This window comes from Amblyomma mixtum, chromosome 7 (genome assembly GCF_055824585.1).
Source record: "Amblyomma mixtum isolate Tamu chromosome 7, ASM5582458v1, whole genome shotgun sequence".
Lineage (NCBI taxonomy): Eukaryota > Metazoa > Arthropoda > Arachnida > Ixodida > Ixodidae > Amblyomma > Amblyomma mixtum.
The window spans coordinates 109,776,637-109,802,105 of NC_143018.1; the positions used below are offsets into that span (position 1 = coordinate 109,776,637).

General features: G+C 51.7%; 1 protein-coding gene and 1 pseudogene across 1 annotated transcript; both read right to left on the reverse strand.

Moving 5' to 3' along the window:
* Positions 1-2,008: 2,008 nt before the first annotated feature.
* LOC149337185 (sodium-dependent proline transporter-like) lies at positions 2,009-10,189 on the reverse strand. The gene is made up of 3 exons (XM_089554840.1): positions 10,084-10,189; positions 3,938-4,113; positions 2,009-2,170 (listed from the first exon to the last, which is right to left on the reverse strand). The coding sequence occupies exons 1-3, from the start codon at positions 10,187-10,189 to the stop codon at positions 2,009-2,011; spliced, it is 444 nt and encodes a 147-aa protein (XP_089410966.1).
* Positions 10,190-12,746: 2,557 nt separating this feature from the next.
* Positions 12,747-25,469, reverse strand: part of LOC149337186 (uncharacterized) — a 32,469-nt pseudogene continuing 19,746 nt past the window's right edge.

The window sequence follows — 25,469 nt, forward strand, 5'->3', positions numbered from 1 at the left end:
CTATCAAGCTTCTAGATAAAGCATGAAAAGTATTTTTGCACTAGCATTTAAAATGATGTCATAATCATCAATTAAAACCGCGACGATGTTTAGGCTTCTTCGCACTACGTTGAAGGAGTGCGAGGAATCTCGGCAGTGACGTCATTGTTGCCGAATTTTCAGATATCCGCTGCTTACGCCTGCATGCTGCTGTGTGTCGTCAGATGGCGCCAAACAATGCATCGTGAGCTTCACCTTCGATGGCGTCGGTTTTCTTCCATGGAATAACCGTTTCTTCGCTTGAAACGTGGTGCCGTCATACGTGACGTCATTATCGGGGCCTCTGCCCGTCGCTGTGCGCACTTCAGAGAAGCCTGAACGCCGACGAAGACTTTATTCGGCGATTACGCCACCATTTTAAATGCTAGAGCAAAACGATTTCGCAGGGTTTACGTGCACGTTTCGCACATTCGGCAAACTTAAACTTATCGAATTCTAAAACCCCCTTAAGACATGCTAGGAAATATCGCGGAGTGACACATAATTAAGTACGTTTATTTTTTAGGGCACGGGGACGACAAGGAACTAAGAACAATGAAAGATGCTGGAGGAGTAAGTTATAAGCGCGGGCAAATGGGCAGCTAGTGGCTGCAGATAACGCAGCGTCACGCCGACAGGAAGATGACAATGGTCGCATTGGTATCCTAAGGCCCCGCCAATGGCATCGATTTCGAGGTCGATAATGGCTCACGGGGAGCTTCGTGGCGGCCCTGAGTGGTGCAAGATTTTCACAAAACTTTCTTCTCTCAGCGTCTGGCAACCACAGAAGAAGCAGCCATTGGTGATCCACTCCAAGAAAATGTTTCGCCGCTGCAATACATGGACGAGACATGGTGTTTGTTGGTGTGCTTCTATGTTCTCTCATGTTTCCGCACCGTTGCGTCTTTCGTTCAAACGCTCTTACTACTCACTTCCGCGTGGCTTGCAAAAAGCAGATTTCTGCGCAATTTGACACGAGTTTTTATATTCCTGAAGAGTGCCTGCATTTCTTGATAATTTATTGCCCATGTTGATCTCAGAACTTCCATGCAGACATCCAGCCATACCAAAAAAAAAACGCTTGTTTTGTGCGTTTTTTCATCAGTGTTCGTTTTAAAAAGTTGTCGTGAACTTGCATCTTCGCTTTAAGGAAACAACCATGTCACTATACTGAATGAGTGGGCTGTTTGTGTAATATTTCGCTGAATTACCACTTACACCTGGCACACATCGAGTTTCATAGTTAAGCAGGAGATGAAGATAAATGATGTATCGGAGAAAGGGGCAGGTAGGCGGCAGGAGTGACGCCCGGGCCCCCGCACTGTGTGCAGCTGTCCTTCGGCAACCTGACCGACGTAATGCGGGTTGAGGCCGGAGTCCGCCACATCGCGGATGACTGGTGATTGAGGCATCCGTGCTGCTCCCATAGAAAAACTGATAGTATCCTACAGGCACTGAAAACCAAGGAGGAGGCGCTGTTGAGGAAAACCAGACTCGAACACTTTCTCCCGCGACGCAAAGCCACGTCATGATGGCGATGGGCCAGAGAAGAACCGACTGTGAGAATGCACAGTGCATATATGTATCGTTATGTATCGCTCCGTTAGGTGTCTCTGGCCCCGTTTCTTTGAAGACAGGTAGGACTGCTTTGCTGCTTCTAATGATAGTCAATGAAGCACTGCACCATTCCTTTCAGCGGTGACAGTACCACTATCAGCAACAGTGTCTTGCAAGCACTTAATACCTGTTATTATTTGCCTTAGCATTCACAAAAGAGCCCTAAGCATCACCTCTGCTTCAAGGAGCACGTTTAAAATCATCAAAGGTCATAGTACGGCAGTATTTGTTTCCTGCTTCTTCTTCCCAGACTAAGTGCTCGAGCTGAGACTTTTGCTATACCGCGTCCTCAGACTGCTGCTTCTATACGGTAACCCGTCAGATAGTCAAGCTTTACCGCATGGTTGTGCTCTAATCGTGGCCGTCGCACTCACTAGAAGAACTGCTCGGAGGAGGGCAGTGTGGCATTCCTGCATTGGACCGTGTCGTTCATCGGCATGGCGGGAAACTTGATCAGATGCTCGGAGTCCCGGTCACTGCCCAAGAGCCCCGACATCAGGTACACTGGAAGCCTCGCCGTGCGACCGCACAGTGTCTGGGCCAGAAACCACAGCGAGCGCTCTTTAGGAAGATGCTTCGCGAAAAGACCAGGAGGTATTCGAACTTGCACTCACGAAGATACAGTTTAATCATTAAAGTCGCGTTAACTTAATCGCATGCCACGCTATCGATTTACATCCATCCGGATTAGTTCGTGTCGAAACCCTGCAACACGCCACACTGAGAATGGAGCATTTGTTTACATCTTGGGATATTTCAGGAGCCATGCCGACTTAGGTTAACATATAAGTAACATACCTCCCGCTAGCACATCGCGCTGTCTAAATTCGTGCCACCTCAGTTTGAGAAATTAAAAACCTCCCCTTACCCTCCTGAGATATTGTTATCATCTGCAACCGTATATGGGGTTGAACACTTTTGGAGGAAAATTTCACAGATAATGAAAATTTCACGGATAATGTTGATCTCAAATTTATGTCGTGCCCTCAGTTGAGTGCGAATGACTACGAACACCGCAAATGCCGATAATCTTACCTTGCCCCGAAAGCAGTACATTTCTAATTACATCCCTTGCGTCAAGCGATAAACTTAATTTTGAGCAGTCACACTTCCCGTATTCCGTAAGATTTTGCTGCCTAGTGAACATTACAGTTTCCATATGGCTCCTCGGCCAGAGCAGAACTTTTTGTAGGACAACACGCACAGATGTGTACCAGAGTATTTGGGCCGCATTTGCCATAAAATTAGCTTCATTAAGCACATATATTCGGACAAGGTTGAAAGCGACCACAGTAATATATTAGAGGTGACTGAGTATCAATAACTGCTCATCAAACATAAAACTGAAAAGATGTTAAGCGACTGTAACTTCTTAGGTAAAACAAAATTACAACCGCTTTGACGTGCACAGGCATAAAATTGTTAGCTCTGAATGAACTCCTAATCTGAAGTGCACACTCTGTATGACTGCATCCAATTTTCGTTCTTGCTAAAAATCGATTTTATGTCTCTTTCTGTATACGTTGAAGTTTTTTTCTGCTTTTGATGTTAAGAACTAAAAAGACTCCGTGATCAGGGTTTACAAATGAATCGCGGTTTAGCTGAGCCCAACGGCAGGCGCACGAGAAAAACTGCCTCGATGTAACTAAAATTTCCTTGTGAGAACGGACGATAGTGACGGTACGTGCATTCTTACATTCATTTTCTAACCTTTAAGCTCCATTTCCCACGGAAGTATCCTCTTTTCCATTGGAACCTGGTAATCTATCGACACCAGAGTAAAACAGAGTTGGGCTGGTTGGCGCATTGTTTGACTTCAAACACAATGCCGCTACAAGGGACGAAGAAGCCCGGACAAGCACTTCCTTCCTTCTTCGTCCCTTGTGGCGGCGCTGTTTTTGAAGTAAAAAAATCGATACTGGCCAACAACAGTTTGCTCACAGTATCTATTTAAGAGTGACTCATGCGGTGTTCCCACAACTGCATGAGGAAATGAAATATGTAAGATTGGCACGTTAAGTACAGTCGGGGACAAAAGTCTCTGGACCACGTGTTACTCAAACGAAGGCGATAGCTGCGTAGTAAGCCGGCGACTGGAAACCACACTTGTGGAGAGGAAAGTCAAAATTGTGTTTCTTTTTCTCCACACGTGTAGTCTCCAGCAGCCGTCTAATTGCAAAACTATCGGCTTCGTTTGAGCGACATGTGGACCAGAGACTTTTGTCACCGACTGTAGAGTCTTAACCTATAAGGGAGTGCTTTCAGATTGAGCAACGCTGTACTAGACTTGTCTTGTGCACACCTGGGCGTCCCTGAGGCCGTAGCAGGCGTCGTCGGCGCCCCAGCCGGGCCCGCAGACGGTCCACGGCAGCTCCGGGTAGAGTATGCTGTCGCAGAGGTAGAGCGTGACGTAGGCGATCATCACCGCGTTGTACACGCTCACCAGGGCAGAGCAGTAGCACCCGGCCACGCCTATGCCTGCGACGGAGGCGTTGCCGAGGACCCTATCCTTAAAGAGGCTGTGAAACACTGCTTGAAGGGATGCCCGCTACACTTCGGGTGAGTTCGTTGTCACACAGATGCTGACTCATTCATTTTTATGCGTAGCATATTGCAATCACTCAGTTCAGCCCTTGGGCGCGGCCGGGCAGCCACCAAACCACGTGACGTTTGGTGACGTCACGTCACGTGGTGACGTGACGTCAACAAACCACGTAAAAAAAAAAGAAAACAAAGGTGAAAAAAACAATAAAAAAGAGGAGGGCTGAGCATGGTGGCGGTTGCCACCGCCCCGTTTCAAAGGGGGCGCTCCTATCCATCCATCCATCCATCCATCCATCCATCCATCCGTCCGTCCGTCCGCCCGCTTGCCCGCCCGCCCGCTTGCCCGCCCGCCCGCTTGCCCGCCCGCCCGCCCGCCCGCCCGCCCGTCCGTCCGTCCGTCCGCCCGCCCGCCCGCCCGTCCGTCCGTCCGTCCGTCCGTCCGTCCGTCCGTCCGTCCGTCCGTCCGTCCATCCATCCATCCATCCATCCATCCATACGTCACGGAGGAAAAGCTACTGAGAAAATCGAGTGCCGCCAAGCAATACCTCGCGCAAAAAGACCGCGCAATATGCAACGCATTCTTGGCTTAACCAAGCTAAGCCTGGGTCTTTTTTTTTCATTTATTCATTTTTTTAGGCAATACAAGTATTGCCCACAAGGCAGGACAAAAGGAGACTATTGGTCTCCTGACTAGGTCTTGGCCTCGCCGGGCGCAGCAGTGGCAGTAGTATTGTCAGGGTGGAACCAGCGGAACACAGACGCAGGACAAGAAAAACGAAGGTACACACACCCCACCGCTGGACTCGCAACTGATTTACTTCGAAGAAAACCAACACATTTAAAGGTTTCCCTGCGCAAGCGCACACTCTGGATGATAGGAACAACTGTATTAAGATAAAAGAAAGTTAAATGCTTTATCCGTGATAAAAACCGAGGGATCGCTGACACACTTCTCCTTGTTTTTCCTGATTAGAAACGCTTCAAGAATTTCACGCTCTCGTCTTGTTTTCCCCCGTCTTGTCTGTGTTCCGCTGGTTCCACCCTGACAACATTATGAACCAACTAGCCCAGCAATTTACGCTCCTGGCAGTAGTATAAAACATATAACCTTAAGCATACATCCTAATCACGATCGGATCAGATGATTACGTACTCATACATGCAATATACATATGCACAGGCTGCGGGACATAAATGGCACTTTGCTTAATAGCGACATGAAGAAACATTGGAATATTTAACAATAAAAACAAACAAGAACATCAATGACACAATAGGTCGCGTGTTCTTTACCTAAACTGATATACAGATGTAACATTTCTTGCAATAGTGATTATATCAGGATAGGAAATACAGAACTTTGTAATTTGATGTTCGATAGTTTGTGTACCATAACGTAAAGGAATTACATGAATCGGCACATAGGAACCAGAGTTATTCAGTGAACAAATTTCAGAATACAAGCGGACAAAATGGTGCCCTTAACTCGATTTATGCGGTGCTTCCCATTCCCATTCCACTTTCCCAATGACAACGTTGGGTGGGACCAATCAAAACAGCCTATCTGTGCACGTCGCGGAAGTTTGCACACCATGGCTGCCTGTTCGCTGTAACTCGTTCTTGCCAAGGCTGGCAGCGTTGTTCTCTTGGATACAACAACCATGTGGACGCCCAGCTTCCCAGCGATGCTTCACCGTCACGTCGGCCTTGCAGAAGGGAACAATGATCAATGGCCTTCCCTGGCTAATCCGGATTCGAGCACGAGATACTGCGGCAGAGTGACGGCCTGCGGGAGATACTTTTATGCGAAGCATACTAGCCGCACAACCGAGCTCTTCCTTGCTGCGCCGCGCGCGGCCGCGTAGCTACCACTTGACCTACACCGGCGCACCACGTGATATGACGTCAAAACAGCTGTGAAAGCTGGGGCTCAACTCGTGCGCTCGCTTGCGGACGCGCAGCCTCCGCCGGCGGCCTATGCTTCGCATCCTAGGCTTAGACATAAGATAAGCAAGGTCATTTTTTAGCGAAGTGCGTACCGCGACCGCCATCGCTTACCGCATGGAGTTTCTATTACCTAGAGGGAAAGCTGGAGGCGCTGCACTTCAGCTACCATGGACGCTCAAAGCATCATGGGCCAGTGAACTACCTGGTGCGGGACAGTCAGATTTTTTCGGGAACACAAAGTGGCGTTACTGTGATGTTCGATTCTGAAAACGTTCTTCTCCGTATGTGCGCGTATGCATGCATGCTGCTTCATAAGAGCCGTAAAATGGTGCGCCCCGTGCGCAGACGACTTTGGCGCGGACGTAGTGTCCAAAAGCCATAGTAGCGAGAACGCAACAACACACGAAGCCACAAAAAAGGTCTCTCTTCTCCGAAATGCCAATAAAAAACCTCTTAAGGTGTTTAAGCAACAACGTTTTTTTAAGACGTATTTCTTTTTAAAAGTGCGCCTGTTAAGCACGACATATTAGTACCTGTAGAGTGCATATAAAAGAAGCGACAAGGCACGAGCGCACAGCTCTCGTGTCTTGTCGCTTCTTCTCGGTGTCCTCGTCCTTTTGTGTGCTGTTCAGTCCCGCCATGCACCAACTAGCTCAACTCTCCGTACCAGTGGAGTGCAATACTTGACCAATAGGAATGCAAGCCAGCTCTTATTTTGGACAAACTTTGCATTTACATGCTTTTCTGCTTGTTTGTTGTAATTTATAGACAAGATATTGAATGATTTGCAGGTTCGCCAAGCGCGAAACGAACGAGGACAAGAGAAGGACACAGGACGAGCGCTAACTTGCAACTGAAAGAAACGGAAGCAGAATTACGAGCTCGAGGAACTGAATGCGCATGCCCAGCTAACCACTGATTAAGACGAGGGGGCAGGATAAAGACAATCTGGACCAAAATATTGTGGGGCGAAACGACGACATAAAATTGCACGGAAAGTAACAGGAAGCGCCTCTTCCATCTTCAAGCAGCAAAGCCCAAGAAATTACGCAGCATTTAGAAACATAGATTCATTTGGCAACAGAACAATAGACTCTTCACTCACGCACTTATCGCTTCCTAACCTATGAATAAATGACGCCTGAAGAAGCTCCCTTGCAGCTTGTCCTTTAGAACGGCCAAGAACTTGTTTATCCAAAAAATGGGTGACATTTGCAGCTCAAGCAGCGCTTAGGCAGTTATTTGATTGAGACGATTTAAAAGAGGCAGCGTGTTCCCTAAGGCGTTCATTGAGGCAGCGACCGGTCTGCCCTATGTAGACGCGGCCACAGCTCAGAGGGACTTCGTAAACCACACCAACCTTTTAACAAGTGAAGGCGGGTTAGTTGGTGGTTGATAATGGAGTGCATATTGCTACCGCGCAAAACGACGCAGGACGAAGAGAGGAACTTGTTAACTTGACGGCCATCATCACCTGTCGTGCGCGCGTGTGTGCCTTCGCCTTGATCCGCGTCTTGTCCTGTGCTTTCCTCTCTTCGTCCTGCGTCGTTTTGCGCGGTAGCAATATGCACTCCACACCAACCTTGCACGCAACGAACCTAGTTGCCTGCAAGGAAAATATAGAGGTAGGGCGGCGATATACACTATGTACAAATACAGGATATTGAACTATAAATGCATGTGGGAGGAGCCCATCTTCAGGAATGAAAATTGGTTTCTTGAGGAAAGGAAATGACGCAGTAACTGTGTCACATATCTCGGTGGACACCCGAACCATGCCGTAAGGGAATAGAGCAAGGTGGGAGTGAAAGAAGAAAGAGGTGCTGTAGTGGAGGTCTCCGGATAATTTCGACCACTTGGGGATCTTTAACGTGCGCTGACACACGCGCGCCTTCTGCGTTTCGCCTCCATCCACATCTTCATGCTTCTCGCGCTTGGCTATCGCCGTGCTTTCATCTTCCGCTGCGATCCGCGTTCGCTCTCTTTTATGCGAAGCATATTACTCGCACAACCGAGCTCTTCCTTGCTGCGCCGCGCACGGCCGCGTAGCTACCACTTGACCTTCATCGGCGCACCACGTGATATGACGTCACAAGAGCTGTGAAAGCTGGGGCCTCGTGCGCTCGCTTGCGGACGCGCAGCCTCCGCCGGCGGCCTAACTCCCGCTCCTACCGCTAGGAAATAGTGACGTCACGCAAAAGGCGACGCACTCGTTGAGTCAGTTGAGCAGCGAGATGTCGGCCAGGGAGAGGGCGGCTCGCCAGACCGCAAAGCGCAAGTTACAAAGAGCCACGGGAACGGGAGAAGAACGAGAAGTACGGCTTGCCAAGCAACGTGCACAGTATGCAGCTGGACGGCAGCGTTCGACAACCGATGCCGAGGTGAAGGATGAAGCTTCGAGTATTTCTACCCGGTTCGAGCGGCGAAATGCTACCAAACGGAAAATGCGTGCTGAAGAAACTCCTGAACAGCGGGAACAGCGCTTTGTAAAGGAGCGTGCTTACCGGAAGAAGCAACGTGAGAAACGAAAGGAGCAGCGCGCAGAAGAAATGGTTTTACTGCAGACTCAAGAATGTCTCACCGATGCCGACTATGCTTCGCATCCTAGGCTTAACCATAAGCTAAGCCAGGCCATTTTTATCCGCCGCTGCGCTCGTTCGCTCTGCCGGTTACGCCGAGGCCGATGGAGTGGGACGGCGCTCAACCCGCGAACGGGCGCTCAAGAGCTACGCCTTAAACCGGCTTTCTTTGCAAGATTCATCTATTCACTAAAAACAGAGGATGAGCGGCCGACACTTTTAATAGGAGTGTTTTCCTTTCCTACAGTAAGCATTTTACACTTTAGAAAAATATTTTGGGCAACGCGGGCACAAAATGAAACATTCACTCGAGATTTCAGTTTTAGTTTTATGGGGGTTTTAACTTCCCAAAGCAACTCAGGCTATGAGGGACGCCGTATAGTGAAGGACTCCGGAAATTTCGACCACCTGGGGTTCTTTAACGTGCGCTGACATCGCACAGTACACAGACCTCTAAAATTTCGCCTCCATCGAAATTCGTTCGCCACGGCCGGGATCGAACCCGCCATAAGCACTGAGCCATCGCGGCGGCATTCACTGGAGAAGCTAACTGGACTAATTGGTCACCGTTCACACTAGGAGAGAGAGAGAGAGAGAAAACTTTATTTACAGGGGAATTCGGGGCACGCCCCAGGGTCCCCGCACGACCCCACACTAGGAAACGGTAAGGAAACACAGGGCAGCAAAAAAAATGTATAGCGCATTCGCCCAGGCTGCATGCACGCCAGTGTGCTGTAACTTCTTTCTTGGTGTTCCGTGTTCTTCCCTTTTGTTGACCTCAAAAAGTGTCGTTGTTGCGATACTTGACAAAAGTATAGATTGAGGCATAAAAAATAAATAAGTAAACAAGCCTCTCCCGTAGCACGGATGTATCGCGAGTATAAACCCAATGGTAATAAACGCGGGTTAGATCCCGGCCGCGGCGGCTGAATTTCGATGAAGGCCAAATTCTAGAGGCCCGTGTACTGTGCGATGTCAGTGCACGTTAAAGAACCCCAGGTGGTCGAAATTTCCGGAGCCCTTCACTACGGCGTCTCTCATAGCCTGAGTTGCTTTGGTACATTAAACACCAATACACCGAACCGGTAATAAAAAAGATTCGGCCCCCCGAAGGCGGAAAGAAATCAGTGAGGGAAAGCTAGTGTAGCGACCCACAGGCGGGGGAGCGGGCCCGTGGAGACTCCCCTGATCTTCCCTGGGAAGAAGCGGAAAGGATTGGCAAGTTAGGAAACGTCATTATTTATTCCGAAAAGACTGCTATCTTTTTTGTCCTGTCGCAAGGAAATACGGATCTGAGTTGCTACCTCGCCGTCCTGCGGAGGGCGATGCGCAACACGCATATGCGACGACAGCGGCCAGAATAAAAGAGCGCACTCACCCCTTCCCAGAGGCATGCATCTCCAGAGAGCCTTGATGCTGGAGCCGGAGAACTGGGCGAGGGCGATATCCAGCTGGCAGAGGGGCAGGGCCAGGACCAGCGTCATGATGACGTAGCAGATGAGGAAGGCGCCTGATCGAAAACAGGGCGGGAAAATAAAGAAATATTGTGAATGGGAAGCGTCACTACGACTGAAACGAAGACATGGGTTGTGCACAATATACGAGAACCGGTCCTGCATGGAGAACGTAATTTATAGTTTTTCGAATATTCGCAGCCAGAATACTATTCGCATAACAACCAAACATAAATTCAAAGGAAAAAAGGCATTCGCACTTTTTCACCGTGTTTGGTGGCAAAGTGCCCTCCTGCTGGCGTAATTCTATCAAGCGCGTATAGCACGATTACTGTATAAGGCGCCTACACGGATAGGTACAGGTGGTGATAGTGTACTCCTCTTTCAATTTAATTTAAATTTAAAAAGACACACAAAAAACGAAATTAAAACTTGACGTTAGGGCTTCGTGTACAAGAAGAAATCGGCAGATGCCACCTAGAATTGCACGGCCGACTTGACTAAGGACAATTCCGTTAGGCCGCACAATTTGTGAGAAGCAACTGAATGCACATATTTGCTCCCAATTTTCGATTTCCAGCAGCTGCGGACAATAGCAGGATATTGGTGTAACTTAGCAGAATTTGTAAAGTTTTCCCGCAAAAATTGGTGCAAAAAAACGAAGCGTAAAAAAACTGCTGCGTTCATACGCCATGTTCAATTAATTCGGTTCTAGAGGCAGTGATAAGATCTTTCTTTTTTCACCAGGGTGCAAATCGTCAACAATCGCCGGCGACACTCTTGCAGCGGCAAAATCGCTTGCATAACAGGAAACTGCAGCCACAGCTGCTCCTATCGCTCAGCAGCGGACAGAGGCTGTCTCTCACCGCGGCCGTAATCGTAGGCGAGAGCCGGAAATCGCCACAGGCTGCCCATGCCCATGACCATGCCGAGACAGCTAATCTGGTAGCCCCAGCGAGTGCCCAAGGATTGGCCACGGTGGGCTCGGTCAAGCTTTGCGGTCTCCATGTCCACAGAAGCCGTCGCCGATCTTTCTGCTCGATGTCCTGCGTCCTACCCGTTTGTGGCTCGCCCTCGGAGAGGCTATTTTTTTTCTTCTTCGATCCCAATGAATCAGCTTCTTCCTCATCACCTTTATTCTCCCTCTTCCGGGGGTCTGACTCCACCTTAGTCATTGAGGCAACTGACATAAATAAAAAAATGGCGGGGGCTTAGCTTTGGTTAAGCCTGGTAGGTTGTTGTTGTTGTTGTGACTGAGAGAAGGATGAAGAGGAAATTGCACGGGCCTGCTACTGGCTCGAGCCAAGCCACCACCGCTGCCACGTGCAGATAGAGGAGAGTTAAAAGATCAGAGAAAAGAAGTAAAGGAAAGAAAAGACGCGCGTCGCTAAAAGAGTAACTGTCCTCGCTTCGGCGAGCGCGGCTTCGGCCGCTTCTTTTTGAGCAGCGACCGCTCCGGCGGACGCAGTTGTTGCTGCCTGGTTGTTGTTGTTGTGACTGAGAGAAGGATGAAGAGGAAATTGCACGGGCCTGCTACTGGCTCGAGCCAAGCCACCACCGCTGCCCCGTGCAGATAGATGAGAGTTAAAAGATCAGAGGAAAGAGAAAAAGTAAAGAAAAGACGCGCGTCGCAGCAACAACTGCGTCCGCCGGAGCGGACGCTGCTCAAAAAGAAGCGGCCGAAGCCGCGCTCGCCGAAGCGAGAACAGATACTCCTTTTTTAACTGCCTGGTAGGTTGCGAAAGCAGGTGTTTTATACTGCCTATGCAGCGCCTCTAGTGGGAAGAGCGCGGCGCGCCGTGGCAAGCGGCCGCCGTTACCCGAGACGCTGGCCGCGAGAGAACGCGAAGGGACGCATGCCATATCGGCTCCGTCAAGTGTCGCTAATTCTTGGTGCGCATCAATTCGGCCTCTCTTAAAATTTGAGCGAGCGGATTCCTAACATCACCAGGACTCTGGAGCCACCAAATTTCACCAGGTGGGCCCAATTTTCGCATTGCTAGGGGCGATTTCCACTTTGCCGCGAGGAGTGGACGCTGCGCCTAACGGCTGCGTCGCTCCCGCGGCGGTGACACCCTCGCTACATCTCAAGATGGCTTCTCAAGCCCCTCTAAGGGGCTACGACCCTTCCGAAATGGCCTGGACGACTGTTCCGGCTACCCAACCTGAAGCTCCTGCGGAACCTGCGCGCTTCGAGCACGAGGAGCTCTTCCAACTCGTCAACCGGCGCGGCAGAGCCGGCTCCAATAAGCAGTAGAAGAACTGCAGATTGGGCTAGTTGGTGTAGATTCATAGTGATGGTTCAACAGCGCAAACACACACAGACCAAGAAGGAGACAAGACACACACAGCGCTGAAGCAGGCTGCCACATCCAATAAGCAGGCTGCCACATCGCCGGCCTCCCAAGCTACGCAGCAAGGCTTCACGTACGGGCCTGCCTCATCACTTAGAAAACAAGCTCAGTCGTGTCTGTGGAAGCCGCGTCCTATGCCACAGATGCATCCTGAAGATTACGTGGTCATCCTCAAGCCCAGGGTCACCGCCGACCTACGGAATACCTTCCGACGTGGTGAGTTGGGCAAAGCTCTAAACGCACACCTCGGCATCTCTGCTGCTGAGAACATTCTCAACATCGTCCCCGCCTGGGAGCAGAATCTTCTCGTTGTAGGAGTACGGAATCCGCACCTCGCCGATCGCCTGATCGGCGAAATCAGCTTGACCACAAGCAAAGGCACCCTGCCCGTACACGGGCATTTGAAACAAAATGGAGACGTATGCCGTGGCGTCATCGGAGGCATCGCCGACGACGAAACTAGCGCAACGCTCACCGCCCAAATTGTCTGGAGAGGCGGGCAGATTGCAAGCATTCGCCGCCTTGGAAAATCATCCATCGCGGTGATCACCTTTGTGGGAAAGGTGGTCCCGCGGTACGTCCACTACAACGGGGAACTTACCCCCGTCCGAGAATACAAGCGAACCGTGCCCGCCTGTGTAAAGTGTGGTACTGTGGGACACCGCACGGACACTTGCCCCAAGCCGAATTCGTCTAAGTGTGGCCTTTGCGGCCAAAATGTGACTGTGACGCAGGATGGCCCTGCGCCACACGAGTGCAACCCGACATGTGCAATCTGTGGACTAGCCCACCCCACAGGCTCGAAAGATTGCACGGCAAAATTCCGTCGACTTCACCTTGCCGGTGTCAAGCCCTCTCGACATGGAGGATTCGAAAAGCCAGAGTCTGGAAACAGACAAGATCCCACCACCGGCGGAGCCAATGGCGGCGCGGTACATGACAATAACGCCACCGGCTCGCGCGAGGAAAACGTCAACGCGGCTTCCACATCTCCCGGACAGAAGACAACGGGAGAGAAGAAGAGAAAGAAGAAAAACAAGAAGAAAAAGCAGGCGCCGCCACCGCCCCCTAGCGGAGACTACGCCAAGCACTTTCCCGGCCTCAAACCAAGTGGCGCTGCCGGAGCCTGGGCCCCGACGCAGCAACAACACACTCAGGTGAGCAGCTGGGCAGGGGTTGCTTCCTCTCTTCCCTCCCCTCCCTCCCCCTCGCCCACTTCCCCCTCCTCGGCTTACGGCGTAGATGTCGAAAGCCGCAGACAAAATGAACAGCTTAGAGCACAGATCGGGCTACTGCTCGCCAAAATTCAAAATTTGGAAGAAAAGCTAGCTGCCGCGACGGGTATCCCGAGTCCCGACGCTATGGAGAGTGAGCCCGAACTGCCGCCCGCGTTCGCGTCGGCAATGGCCGCGATGGAGGCGCGTCTCGCCTCCCAGCTTCAGAAAATGGTAGAAACGGCTATGAACTGCATGGAGTCCAAATGCTCGTCATCGGTCCCTGCAGCCATAAGCCGCTGCATGAAATCGAAAACCACCCGAACCAGTCGGCGGTTCGAGGGGATCCGAGCCTTCAATACGCACATGAAAATTATCTGTAATCCCAGAGACGCGGCATCGCAGGACTCCAACCCCGCACCCCCCCCCCCAGTGCTAGCTGTAGGCCAGAGTCCAATCAGCCCCCGTCTCTCACCTCCAATCCTAATGATGGCGGCACGGCCTAACAAGCGTTCCCCACCTCCGAAAACACACACGTTGGTAACCGTAACGCAATGGAATTGCAGAGGCTTCAAGGCTCGCCAGAAACGCGCGAACCTGCGCCTCTACCTAGAAACTTTCGAGGCTTTACCCGCCGTGGTCGCCCTCCAGGAGCCAGGAGCGGCGGCGAAATTGACTAACTACGTGACGTTCCAGCGAGACCCCTCGTCGTGTCTCCTCGTACACAAGTCGTACACAGTCACCGAAATCGACCTCGATCTCAACATACCGTACTCGTACGCCATGGTAAGGATCCTTCCCCTTCGCCGATCGGATCCTCCCCTGCACGTACTTAATGTATACTGCTCCCCGAAACTGAAGCGAGTGACCTTCGCGGACCTCTTTAGCCGTGCACTTAAAGAGGCGGGTCGCGAGCCCCTGCTGATTGTGGGCGACTTCAACGCCCCTAGCCAGCTATGGGGCTATCGTAAGGAGGAAGTGCGCGGACGCATGCTGGCGGAGTTGGCGTCCACACTGGGCCTCACCCTCCACACCGACCCGGCATTTCCTACTCGCGTAGGCAACTCGGTGACCCGAGACACATGCCCGGACCTCACCTTCACTCGCAACATAAGACACGCAGACTGGATCAACACCGAGGATACCCTCGGCAGCGACCACTGCATCATCAACACCACTGTTTATACACGCCCCCTAAAGCGCCCTACCACACTAGCACGCATCCCCAATTGGACCACCTTTCGCCAAAATTTCCCGTCCGACACCAACACGAACATCACAGAGCAGGAATACGCAAACTGGTCCCGGTCAGTCATATCGCACCTTCGATCTCCCGAGAAGCAGATACAGCTCACCGAGGTGGTCACGGACTTGGACAACCACCTCCTCCACCTCTGGGAAGCGCGCCGCGGCCTCACGCGCCGCTGGAAGCGCCAGAAACACAACAAGAAGCTCAAAGCGCGCATTGCGGACCTCACCCGGCAGGCAGCAGAGTACGCGGCCCAACTCGCTGACTCAAACTGGGTAGATCGCTGCAACACGGCGCCGAGGCAGATGTCGAGCCGCAACACGTGGCGGCTCTTCCGAGCCCTCATCAACCCAACACATACCCGTACAGAAACGCAGAAGCAACTACACAAAGCCATGCACTCATTCCAAAGAAATACAACGCAGTTGGCACAGGCGCTCCGGGATCGCTACCTGTGCACAACTCAGGACGCCCGCAGATCGGCCTACTCCTACGCTGGCAGAGAAAACTCGGAGTTGGATAAGCCTTTCCAGCTTCACGATCTGCGGACGGGTCTGGCCAAAATGAAGAGGGGCACCACGCCGGGCCAGGACAAGGTCACCGTCAAACTTTTGGCGAACCTTCCTGATTTAGCATACCAGTGCCTTCTAGAATACATCAATGCGATATGGACGGGGGGAAACCCCGCTCCCCATTGACTGGAAAACGGCCCTTGTCACCTTCATCCCGAAGGCCGGAAAACCGATCGACACGGACAACCTCCGCCCCATCTCTCTCACCTCGTGTGTGGGCAAATTGATGGAGACGATGGTGCGGGATCGGCTGTCCGAGTACCTCGAACAACGCAACACCTTTGCGGACACAATGTTCGGATTTCGCCCACATAGATCCGCACAGGATGTCCTGCTCCAACTCGACCGCGAAATATTGAACCCCATTACACACCCCCAAAACGACAAAATAGTCCTTGCGCTCGACCTGAAAGGAGCGTTCGATAACGTAACTTACGAGATCATACTCACACATTTGAGTCAAACTCACTGCGGCACCAATACCTTCAATTACGTTAAACAATTTCTCACGGACAGACTATCCTACATCAGAATACAGGACGAAGAGCACGGACATTTCCTGCTCGGCACGAGGGGGACTCCACAAGGCGCGGTGCTGTCCCCTCTGCTATTCAAGATTGCCATGATGCGCCTACCCGCCCTACTGGGTGCGGTCGAAGGGGTCCAGAACGCGCTGTACGCCGACGACATCACCATCTGGGGCTACGCAAGGGCGCCTGGGGGATATGGAGATCAGCCTGCAAACGGCCGCCAGCATAGTGGACCGCTATGCTCGAGACTGTGGTCTGCAATGCTCCCCGCAGAAATCGGAATTCGTGCATTTGCGTCCCTCGCGCACATGCTCGACCCAAATCAATCTCTCGTTGCAAAGCGGTCCCATTCGCGAATCCAAGGAAATCAGAGTCCTCGGACTTTTCGTACACAACCAGCGACGCTGCGACACAACACTCGCCAAGCTCCGGCAGGTGGGGGACCAGGTGGGCCGCATGGTCCGCCGGGTTTCCAACAAGCGCGGTGGGTTACGATGCAAAGACGCCTTGCGGCTGGCGAACGCATTCGTGACCAGTCGAATCTTGCATTCGACTCCCTATCTCCACCTGCGGAAACAGGAGGAGGATGCCCTCGAGGTCATCCTCCGCAAAATCATGAAACGAGCGCTGGACCTCCCGGTCTCTACCTCTACCAGCCGCCTTTTGGCACTGGGGATGGTTAACACTTTTAGGGAGCTTCGGGAGGCCCACCTCAACAACCAATACACTCGTCTCACAAAGACAGGGTCGGGTCGCCGCCTTTTAGCCCGACTTCACATCCAGCACACTCAATTCACAGAGGAGAGATGCCGCCTTCCCGTACACTGGAGACGCGCCCTCCACGTGCGGCCTCTCCCCACCAATATGTCCAAAGAGGATCATAATGGCAGGCGCCTGGCTCGGGCGGAAGCCTTGGACCGCCATTTTCGGAGCAAACCAGGAGTCTTCTACGTGGACGCGTCCGGCCCGGATCCCAGGGGATGGTACACGGCCGCGGTTGTCCACGAGGGTAAAACAGTAGACGCCCTTACTTTCAAGGCCCAGTCAGCAATTCACGCAGAAGAGGTTGCCATCGCTTTGGCAGCCTCTCACACCTCCTCCAAATACATAATCACCGACTCGCGAGGGGCTTGCCGTAACGTCACGCAAGGGTGGGTTACTCCCCTAGCTTATCGCATTTACCAAAATTGTAGCCGAGACTCGGATCCCGCGCACCGATCTCTCGTTTGGGCTCCAGGTCACCAAGGCGTCCACGGAAATGAGGCAGCCGACGCCGCCGCCCGCGCGCTCTCTCTCCGGGCATTTCCCACGGGACCCGACGCCGACCAGGACACTGATTTCAATCCGATTTATACTTTTAAAGAAATATGCGAGTATTACAAATCCACGCACCAAACTCTTCCCACCCCGTGCAAAGGGCTGGGGAAGGTCAACGAGCGGGTACTCCTGCGCCTGCTCACCAACACGTTGTTGTGCCCGGCAACTCTGCAACATTTCGATCCTCAATTCGACGGGCGGTGCTCACACTGTGGGGAGGTGTCTGACACTTACCACATGGTGTGGGCCTGCCAGCAGAACCCATCCCTACCCCATATCCCAAACCCCACCCGAGAGGACTGGGAGGCGACCCTGTCCGGTTGCTGCACCCTCGAGGCCCAAAGAGCCTTAACGCAGCGCGCCCGGGCTGCGGCAAACGCCAATGGGGTACCTGTCTAGGCATCCCACCTAGTGGTTGTAAGGGCGTGACCCTTCAGGTCACGACCCCCAACACCTCTCCCTATGATTTAATAAATGTTTTCACCACCACCACCACCGCCGTTACCCGACGAGCCGAGTTGGTAGCCCACCTCTCACTCCTGGTATGATGTCAGGCTATAACGTCACTAGCGCCTCTAGCGGGAGGAGCGTGGCGCACCGTGCCAAGCGGCCGCCGTTACCCGACGAGCCGAGTTCGTAGCCAGTCTCTCGCTCCTGGTATGATGTCACGCTATAACGTCACTAGGCATGGTATGACGTCAGGGGTCATTCTAAAGGTAAAACGTGCCAAGTGGCCGCCGCTACGCGAAAGGCCGTTCTTGGGAGTAGTATTGCTTTCGCAATAAAAGAAAATTCGAGAGGTGCACCTAAGTCTGCTTAGGTGCAGTAATGCCAAAGCATTCCTCTTACTGCTGCCTTATTATGTTGTTGCGTGTTCGTTTCTTTATGCTTTTGCCGTTTCTAAGTCGTCAGTTCGCTCTAACTTCGGTTCTATCACATTCGAAGACGTGGGTCCCGTTCCTTGAGCGTCTACTGAACATGCCAAATAACTAGATAATTATATTTGACTCTTCCACTAGTTCAGTAATTCATCAATTCTATTAAACGTGCAGCGTGCATTTTATGTGGCGCGCGCTTCTGCCAAGGGCCTTTTTTCAGACTCTGGCAGCATTACTCAAATAAAGATAAATAAAATTATCGATCAACGTATGAGGTCACCAAATAAACAAATAATTAATTCGATCAATTAATTCGTTACACAATTGATTAATGACTTTGGTGACCAAATTGATGATGCGATTAAATTACCGGTTAATTGTGAAGTAATTTATTAACCCGGCTAATCAATCACTCCATCCAAATAATTAAATGTCCATTTAATAATTATTTTGGTAACTTTAATTTATGTTAATTGCATGATTATTTAACCAATCATTCCATTAATTACCCCTATAATGGATTATTGACAGTTCGTGCGGGCACGCTGTGCCGAGGGGTTCTGTAGACGCCACTCCAGAGACAAGTGCTTTCCAAATAGTTAATTGCCCGTTTATTAATTATTTTGGTAACTTTAATTTATGCTAGTTACATGATTATTTAACCAATTATTATATTAATTTCTCCTATGATGGATGATTGACAGTTCGTGCGGACACGCTCTCATGACACGCTGTGCCGAGAGGTTCTGTACACGCCACTCCTGAGACAAGAAGTGCTTTCGCGTTAATAATGAATTGCTTCAAAGTGCATACGATTAGTTTGGGCATTTTAAACAAACAAGCGCAGTGCTTGGAACGGGCATCGAAGAGTCCCTACAAAATACTACAGCCATGAGCACCCGAAAAGCGGTAAAAGTTCAAATCATAACTACTTCGTGTCTCCTTTCGAAAAATCATCCTCTATGCTGGCATCCGAGCCATTGTCCATGCGTTCGCCGTGACATCCCAGCGAAAGGCATTCTGCTGGTCACCATTCTCATCAACAGAGTCTGTGGTAGTATCCACCGCCCAGCTGATGAACTGTACAGGCGGATGATTTGTCTCTCCCGGTGCAGGTTAAGGAGGGCTGGAAGGGGATGGAAAAGGCCCGTTCAGTACAGGGTGTCTGTAGAAGCCTCAGGGGGGAGTCCTAGTGTTGCTTTGTATAGTGTGTAGAGGGCCTGGATTAGTTTGTCTTGTTGTGTACTTGTAAGGGGGCAGTAAGGGATATAGTATAGGAATTTGTTCAGGGCTAGCGCTTGAGCAAGGCGGCTGGCATGTCTCGGAGAGGCCGGCATGTCTTAAGACTACGCGGCGGGGTAAATGTGTGATTGAATGGCATGTGCGTATGGACTGATTGATGGCAGAGGTGAAAGTGTTGGAGTTCAGTGGCATACCCAGGATGTGACAAGAGTCGACGCGGGGGATGCGTTGTCCGGCTAGGGTGAGGGAGATGGAGGGGTTCATCGCACGTTGATATTTACTGCGTGTTCTGAGTAGAAGTTCAGATTTCTCCGGAGCGGGTTGCAAGCCCGCTTGGGAGGGGTGTGAGGAAATGGTGTTAAGTGCTTATTGGAGTGTAGTTTGGACCTCTCCCGGTGAGCCAGTGGTGACCCACAAGGTCGGATCGACTGCATAGAAGAGGAAATGAAGGTCGGAAATATCGGCTAGGGCGCGGGCGAGCGGGACTATGCCTAGGATAAATAGAATGGGAGAGAGGACGGCACCCTGTGGAGTACCACGAGTGAGTGGAATGGGGTGAGACAGTTTGTCGAGATAGCGGATACGAGCGGAGCGGTGGGAGAGGAAAGCTCTTATGTAGTTGTACATTTTGTGTCAGCATTGCGTGTCAGCTAGTATGGTGCGGATGTGGTCGTGTGATATGTAGTCGAAAGCCTTGCGTATGTCAACTTTTACTAAGGCTTTGACCTGCGCAGCGTCTGGAGCATTTGTGTTAAAGAAGGTGTGTTGAAGGAAAAGGCAAAGATCTTCGGGTGGATAATGCTCGGCGAAAGCCAATGAGGGTGGAGGGTAGATAGTCGGTGTCCTGAAGATGGGAAGTGAGGCGGGCAAGCACCATGTGCTCCATGAGCTTGCGCGCGCAGGAGGTGAGGGAAATAGCACGGGGGTTATTGATGGTGGAGGGTTTATTGGGTTTCGGTATGAATGAGACCAGGGACGATGTCCAGTCCACTGGCAGGGTGCCAGAAGTCCAGGCGTCGTTGATGACAATCAGGAGAAATGTTTGGGCTTCGGGTGGAAGGTTCTTGAGAGTTGTGTATGTGATTTTGTCTGCGCCGGGGACAGAGTCTGTGTTACAACGTGTGAGTGCTGTGTCAAGTTCTGTGTGCGTGAAGGGGACGTCTAGTGCGGGAAGAGCTGGGCCATGATATGGTGAGCTTAAAGAGGATTGTGAGGGTGGGAAATAAAGTTGTTGGAGGTTAGTGAAAACCTCTGTTGGAGTATGGGAGGCGAAGAGGCGTTCGAGAGTGGTTGTGGGATGAGTTTGAGGCCCGAGAAGGGAGCGTGCAAAAAACACCAAGGTAATAGGTAGGGCTAGAAATAGACGGGAAAGAGAAATTATCGAAGCTTTCGCAATGCACGTTGCTCCAGATAAGCAATGCGTCAGCTGCCCTTCGGTGATGTTAGGGGGAACTGAATTAATCTATTTCAAGAATAGTAATCTTCGGCTGTTGTAAGCGCGCGTAGTTTTTACCTGTTTTCCTTTTTTTCCTTCATTCTTGTCAGCGCGTGCGTTCCTCCCTCTTCTCTGCATGATTTGACGTCAAATGTGTGTATATAGTCATGTTCCTTTTGAGATTAAAACAGTTGTTAGAAAGCGCTTCGTCCTGTGTGTTCGTCCCTTTTCCGTGTTTTTTAGCGCTCACCAATTCCTTCAAGTATGTATTTCCAACTAGCCCCAGTAGTAGCTCTTTTGGCCAGATTCTTAAATTCCGGTCGACGGCGGTCCGCCGGCCCCTTTTGTGATGACGTCTAGCGAGTCCGCAGGATTCGGGAGTGTGTGTGTGTGTGCGTGTGTGCGTGTGTGCGTGCGTGCGTGCGTGTGTGTGTGTGTGTGTGTGTTTGTGTGTGTGTGTGTGTGTGTGTGTGTGTGTGTGTGTGTGTGTGTGTGTGTGTGTGTGTGTGTGTGTGTGTGTGTGTGTGTGTGTGTGTGTGTGTGTGTGTGTGTGTGTGTGTGTGTGTGTGTGTGTGTGTGTGTGCAGTACGAATTGTGCGCCGCTCTCTCGATCAAAACATCAATCTCCTATGGGTTCCGGCTCACGCGGGTAACTCCGGATCTAGCCTTCGCCCGATTTCGCTAACCTCATCCCTCGGGAAGCTACTCGAGCATGTTGTATTAGCGAGACTCACAAATCAGATGGCGGACAAAAATCTTTACCCGCATAGCATGGTGGGATTCCGTCCCCATCTATCCGCACAGGACGCCATGCTGCAACTCACACACGACATTTTCGACCCGCTTCTTCCAGGTCACACCAAGGCAGTCTTAGCTTTGGATCTCTCCAAAGCTTTTGATCGCATCGAACATCAGGCTATTATGACTGCCCTTTCCCCACTGAATGTGGGTGTGCGCACGTACGCCTACATTCAAGCATTCCTCACTGACCGCATGGCTGAGATACACTTCGGCCCTCTGTCTTCCCCCTCCCACACGCTTCAGAGTATCGGCACCCCTCAAGGGTCCGTCCTTTCCCCCTTTTTGTTTAACATTACCCTCATTACCCTCGCCTGAAAATTGGCAACTATTCCCCACCTGAAGCACACTCTTTATGCCGACGATATCACCCTGTAGACCACCCACGGCAGTGACGGCGGCGTAGAGAACACCTTACAGGAAGCAGCCACCCTCCCCTAAAATTACGCACGGACCATCGGACTGTCTTGCTCCCCTGAAAAGTCCAAACTGCTCCTCATCCGGAGTAAGAACCGCCGCTCTCCTCGTTCCCCCATTGCCATTGAACTGAATGGTGACCCGGTACCTGGGGTTGACACCTTCCGTGTACAACTATCCAAACATGACATAACCGCTTCGGATGCCTTGATTCGCAAGGCATTCAAGGTAGCACTTCATCTTCCCCTCAACACACCCACAGATAGATTACTAGGCCTGGGCCTCCACAACACGATCGGGGAACTGGTGGAAGCCCACCGACAGGCCCAATACATCAGGCTCACACAAACCTCCACAGGCCGGTATATCCTGGACTCCCTCGGAATCAGAATAACGGCCAACGACCCAACCCTCCTCACCATCCCATGACCCCTTCACCGGGAGTTCCTCATCACGCCGCTCCCGAGGAATATGCACCCGTCCCACCATGAGCAGCGCCAGAGCCCGTGCGAAGGCTCTCCATCGAGCGTACGGCTCTGAGCCGGACGCCCTACGGGTAGACGCTGCCTGCACGGGTGATGAAGCGACAGCAACTGTGGTGGACTCCTCTTCATCCACCCTCCTCACGCTACCTCTCCCCCCAGACACCTCCCCAGAGGCTGCAGAGGAAGCCGCCATTGCACTCGCTATCACTCGCACGGAAGCCCCGTATATTTTAAGTGACTCTAAAACTGCGATTCCAAATTTTGCTCGATGCCGAGTTCCCGTCCGTGCTTTTTACATGCTGGACTCGCCCGATGAACCCCCGCCCCGCCAAGTGGAGCTAACACAGGTGCCTGCGCACTCCGGGAATTCCGGAAACAAGGCCGCCAAGCTTCTAGACCGTGGTTCCTTAAACCGGGCTCAGGTGGCCTCGGATCGGGGATTCACGAAGGAGCGCATGCACTCATTCAGCGAGCTGACGCAGGCATACAGAGCCCCACGCCAGCTCTACCCCCGCCCCATCCCTCCCTAGATAACAAACACGCAACACTCTGGCGCAGACTAAAGACACACACACTCTCCCCTCACTCCTTACCCTAGCCCAGGGGTTCTCAAACTTTTTTGCTTGGAGGAACCCCAAAAGCCTTCAATAAGTTCCAGGGAACCCCCCCCCCCCCCGTTTTCACTTACCAGCAATGATGTCGAGTGCATTTTTGCAAAGGGAAAGTTGCAGAGGTTAAATGTTTAATGTGATGGGTGGTACTGCTTCCCTTTTAAGAGCAAGTCAAAGCGTGGCTCAGTAGCACTCAGAGCCAGTCTCATATCAGCTGCCGGGTCAGGGCCGGTGAGGGTTTTCGCGGAACACGAGAAGACAGCCCGCGGAACCCCTGTGTTCCGCGGAACCCAGTTTGAGAACCCCTGCCCTAGCCCATTATCATCCCTCCTTCCCCACTCCTGCTTGCGCCCTATGCCCAGAACCCTTCGCTTCTTCCATCCACATCCTTTCCCTCTGCCCGGCGGACCCTCCCCCGCGGGACCTAGAGAACCTCAAGACCTGGGAGGCCTCGGAGACCTTGCTGCGCTCGGAGGACCCGGCCGTGCAGACCATCGCCACCGGCCGGGCTGCCAGTGTTATGGACCTTAGGAACATAAACACTTGAGTGCAGTGGGGTCGTGCGGGGACCCTGGGGCGTGCCCCGAATGCCTCTTCAAATAAAGTTTCTCTCTCTTTCTTTCCGTCTAGCCCGAAGTCTAACCAACCAGGGGAGAGGAGACTTCTCGGGAACGGACGCCCCCGCCGAGGCGCCACGCTCGTACGGGGAGATTACAAACTTTTATCGCGAGCAAAGATGCACATATCCCGCCCCTCATCCCGACCTAGACGCATGCCACGACATTCAGACGCCTACAAACAAAGGCAATTCTTAGCCCCTACCGATTGTGTTTAATCTCAAACGATGAATATTACCCTGCATGCTCGCACTGCGGTTACGGGACGCACGCCACCCAAGACCATATTTTATGGGAATGCGTTAGCAAACCCCCTCTGACAGCACTCTTGCGAGCTCTCTCAGCGGAGCAATGGGAGAGGCTCTTGGCCAGTTCAAGCAAAACAACGCAACTGACCCTCATCACACGAGCTCAAGGGGTCGCCCCCGACTGGAGGCCACCCTGGACTCGCTCTAGCCCCAACAAATCACTTCCATTTTGTGGCAGTAAAGTTGTAACTACCACCTCATGCGTGCGATTTCTGTGATTGCGGAGAGCGAATTCACAAGGTTTAGAGCATGCTAATAATATCCAGCGAGCATAGTTTTGGATAGAGTGACAACAAAGCGACGATTACTTACGTAGCAGGACGCGCGTAGCCATTTGTGCGCCTTTCCTTTCGTCAAAAAAAAAATTCAGGGGGGGGGGGGCACTGTATTGACCCTAAAGTGCGGTGAGGCGAAAGCCTTAAGCGCCGTGTTGCTGCTTGTGTCCCTGATGTGTGGTTAAGATGTTCAGCTTCGCCTCTAAGAGTGGAACGCGAAAGCATCTTGCAACGCTGCCATAGAGTCTACAGAACGCCATCGCCCATTCGGCTCTACTCCTTGCTCGATGGTAAATTGGTTTTTGAGGAAAGGAAATCTCTCTCTCGCATATCTTGATGGACACCTGAACCTCGCCTTAAGGGATGGGAGGAAGATGGGAGTGAATGAAGATGCCGTATTCGCTAGACACGCCTTTGTTCGTTCCAAACGGTCGAGCTGGCATGGCAGAGAGGTTAGCCTGCTCGTCTCGCACTCCAGAGATCCTAGTTCGATTCTCCAACTTGACCAATCTCCTCCTCGGTTTTATTTATCTGGTCTGACTAGAAAGGTTAATTAGGCTAATTGGTCGTCCCCATTGTTGTAATGCCATGCATCATGTCCTGTCACTCACCTGTAAAGTGATGGAACTCTCTAGAATGTTTGACACAATGTCTATGGAACGTCTATTAGTGATGGTTAATGATAGTTAAGCATGACTTTCACATTTCGTGATGCCAGTAACTGTATGGTTAGTGATAGTTAACGTGACCTTACACTGATTAATTATTGTTAGTTAAGGCAGAGGCGCAGTGCACAGTCCCACATATGCCACTTATTAACTACAGCTAATTACCAATAAGTCATTTAGTCAAGTGTGCACCTGGACACGAATGCGCCGCGAGAGAGAAACCACTGAAACGATGAGGAAAGGAGGTTGCCTGGTTGACGCTGGTCGGCTGTTACCAGCAGCAGCCAGCACCCCCCGTGCTGGTCGCTGGCAGCGCGGGCCAGGTGCGGATGTGTTTGCT

Bases quoted from the DNA above. Each gene is read 5' to 3' on its own strand.
- LOC149337185 (XM_089554840.1), bottom strand. From the start codon at position 10,189: ATGACGCTGGTCCTGGCCCTGCCCCTCTGCCAGCTGGATATCGCCCTC. The intron at 4,114-10,083 runs GTGAGTGCGCTC...CCTCCGTCGCAG, and splicing joins ATGCATGCCTCTGGGAAGGG to GCATAGGCGTGGCCGGGTGC. The intron at 2,171-3,937 runs GTGTGCACAAGA...TTTCTGGCCCAG, and splicing joins ACGGCCTCAGGGACGCCCAG to ACACTGTGCGGTCGCACGGC.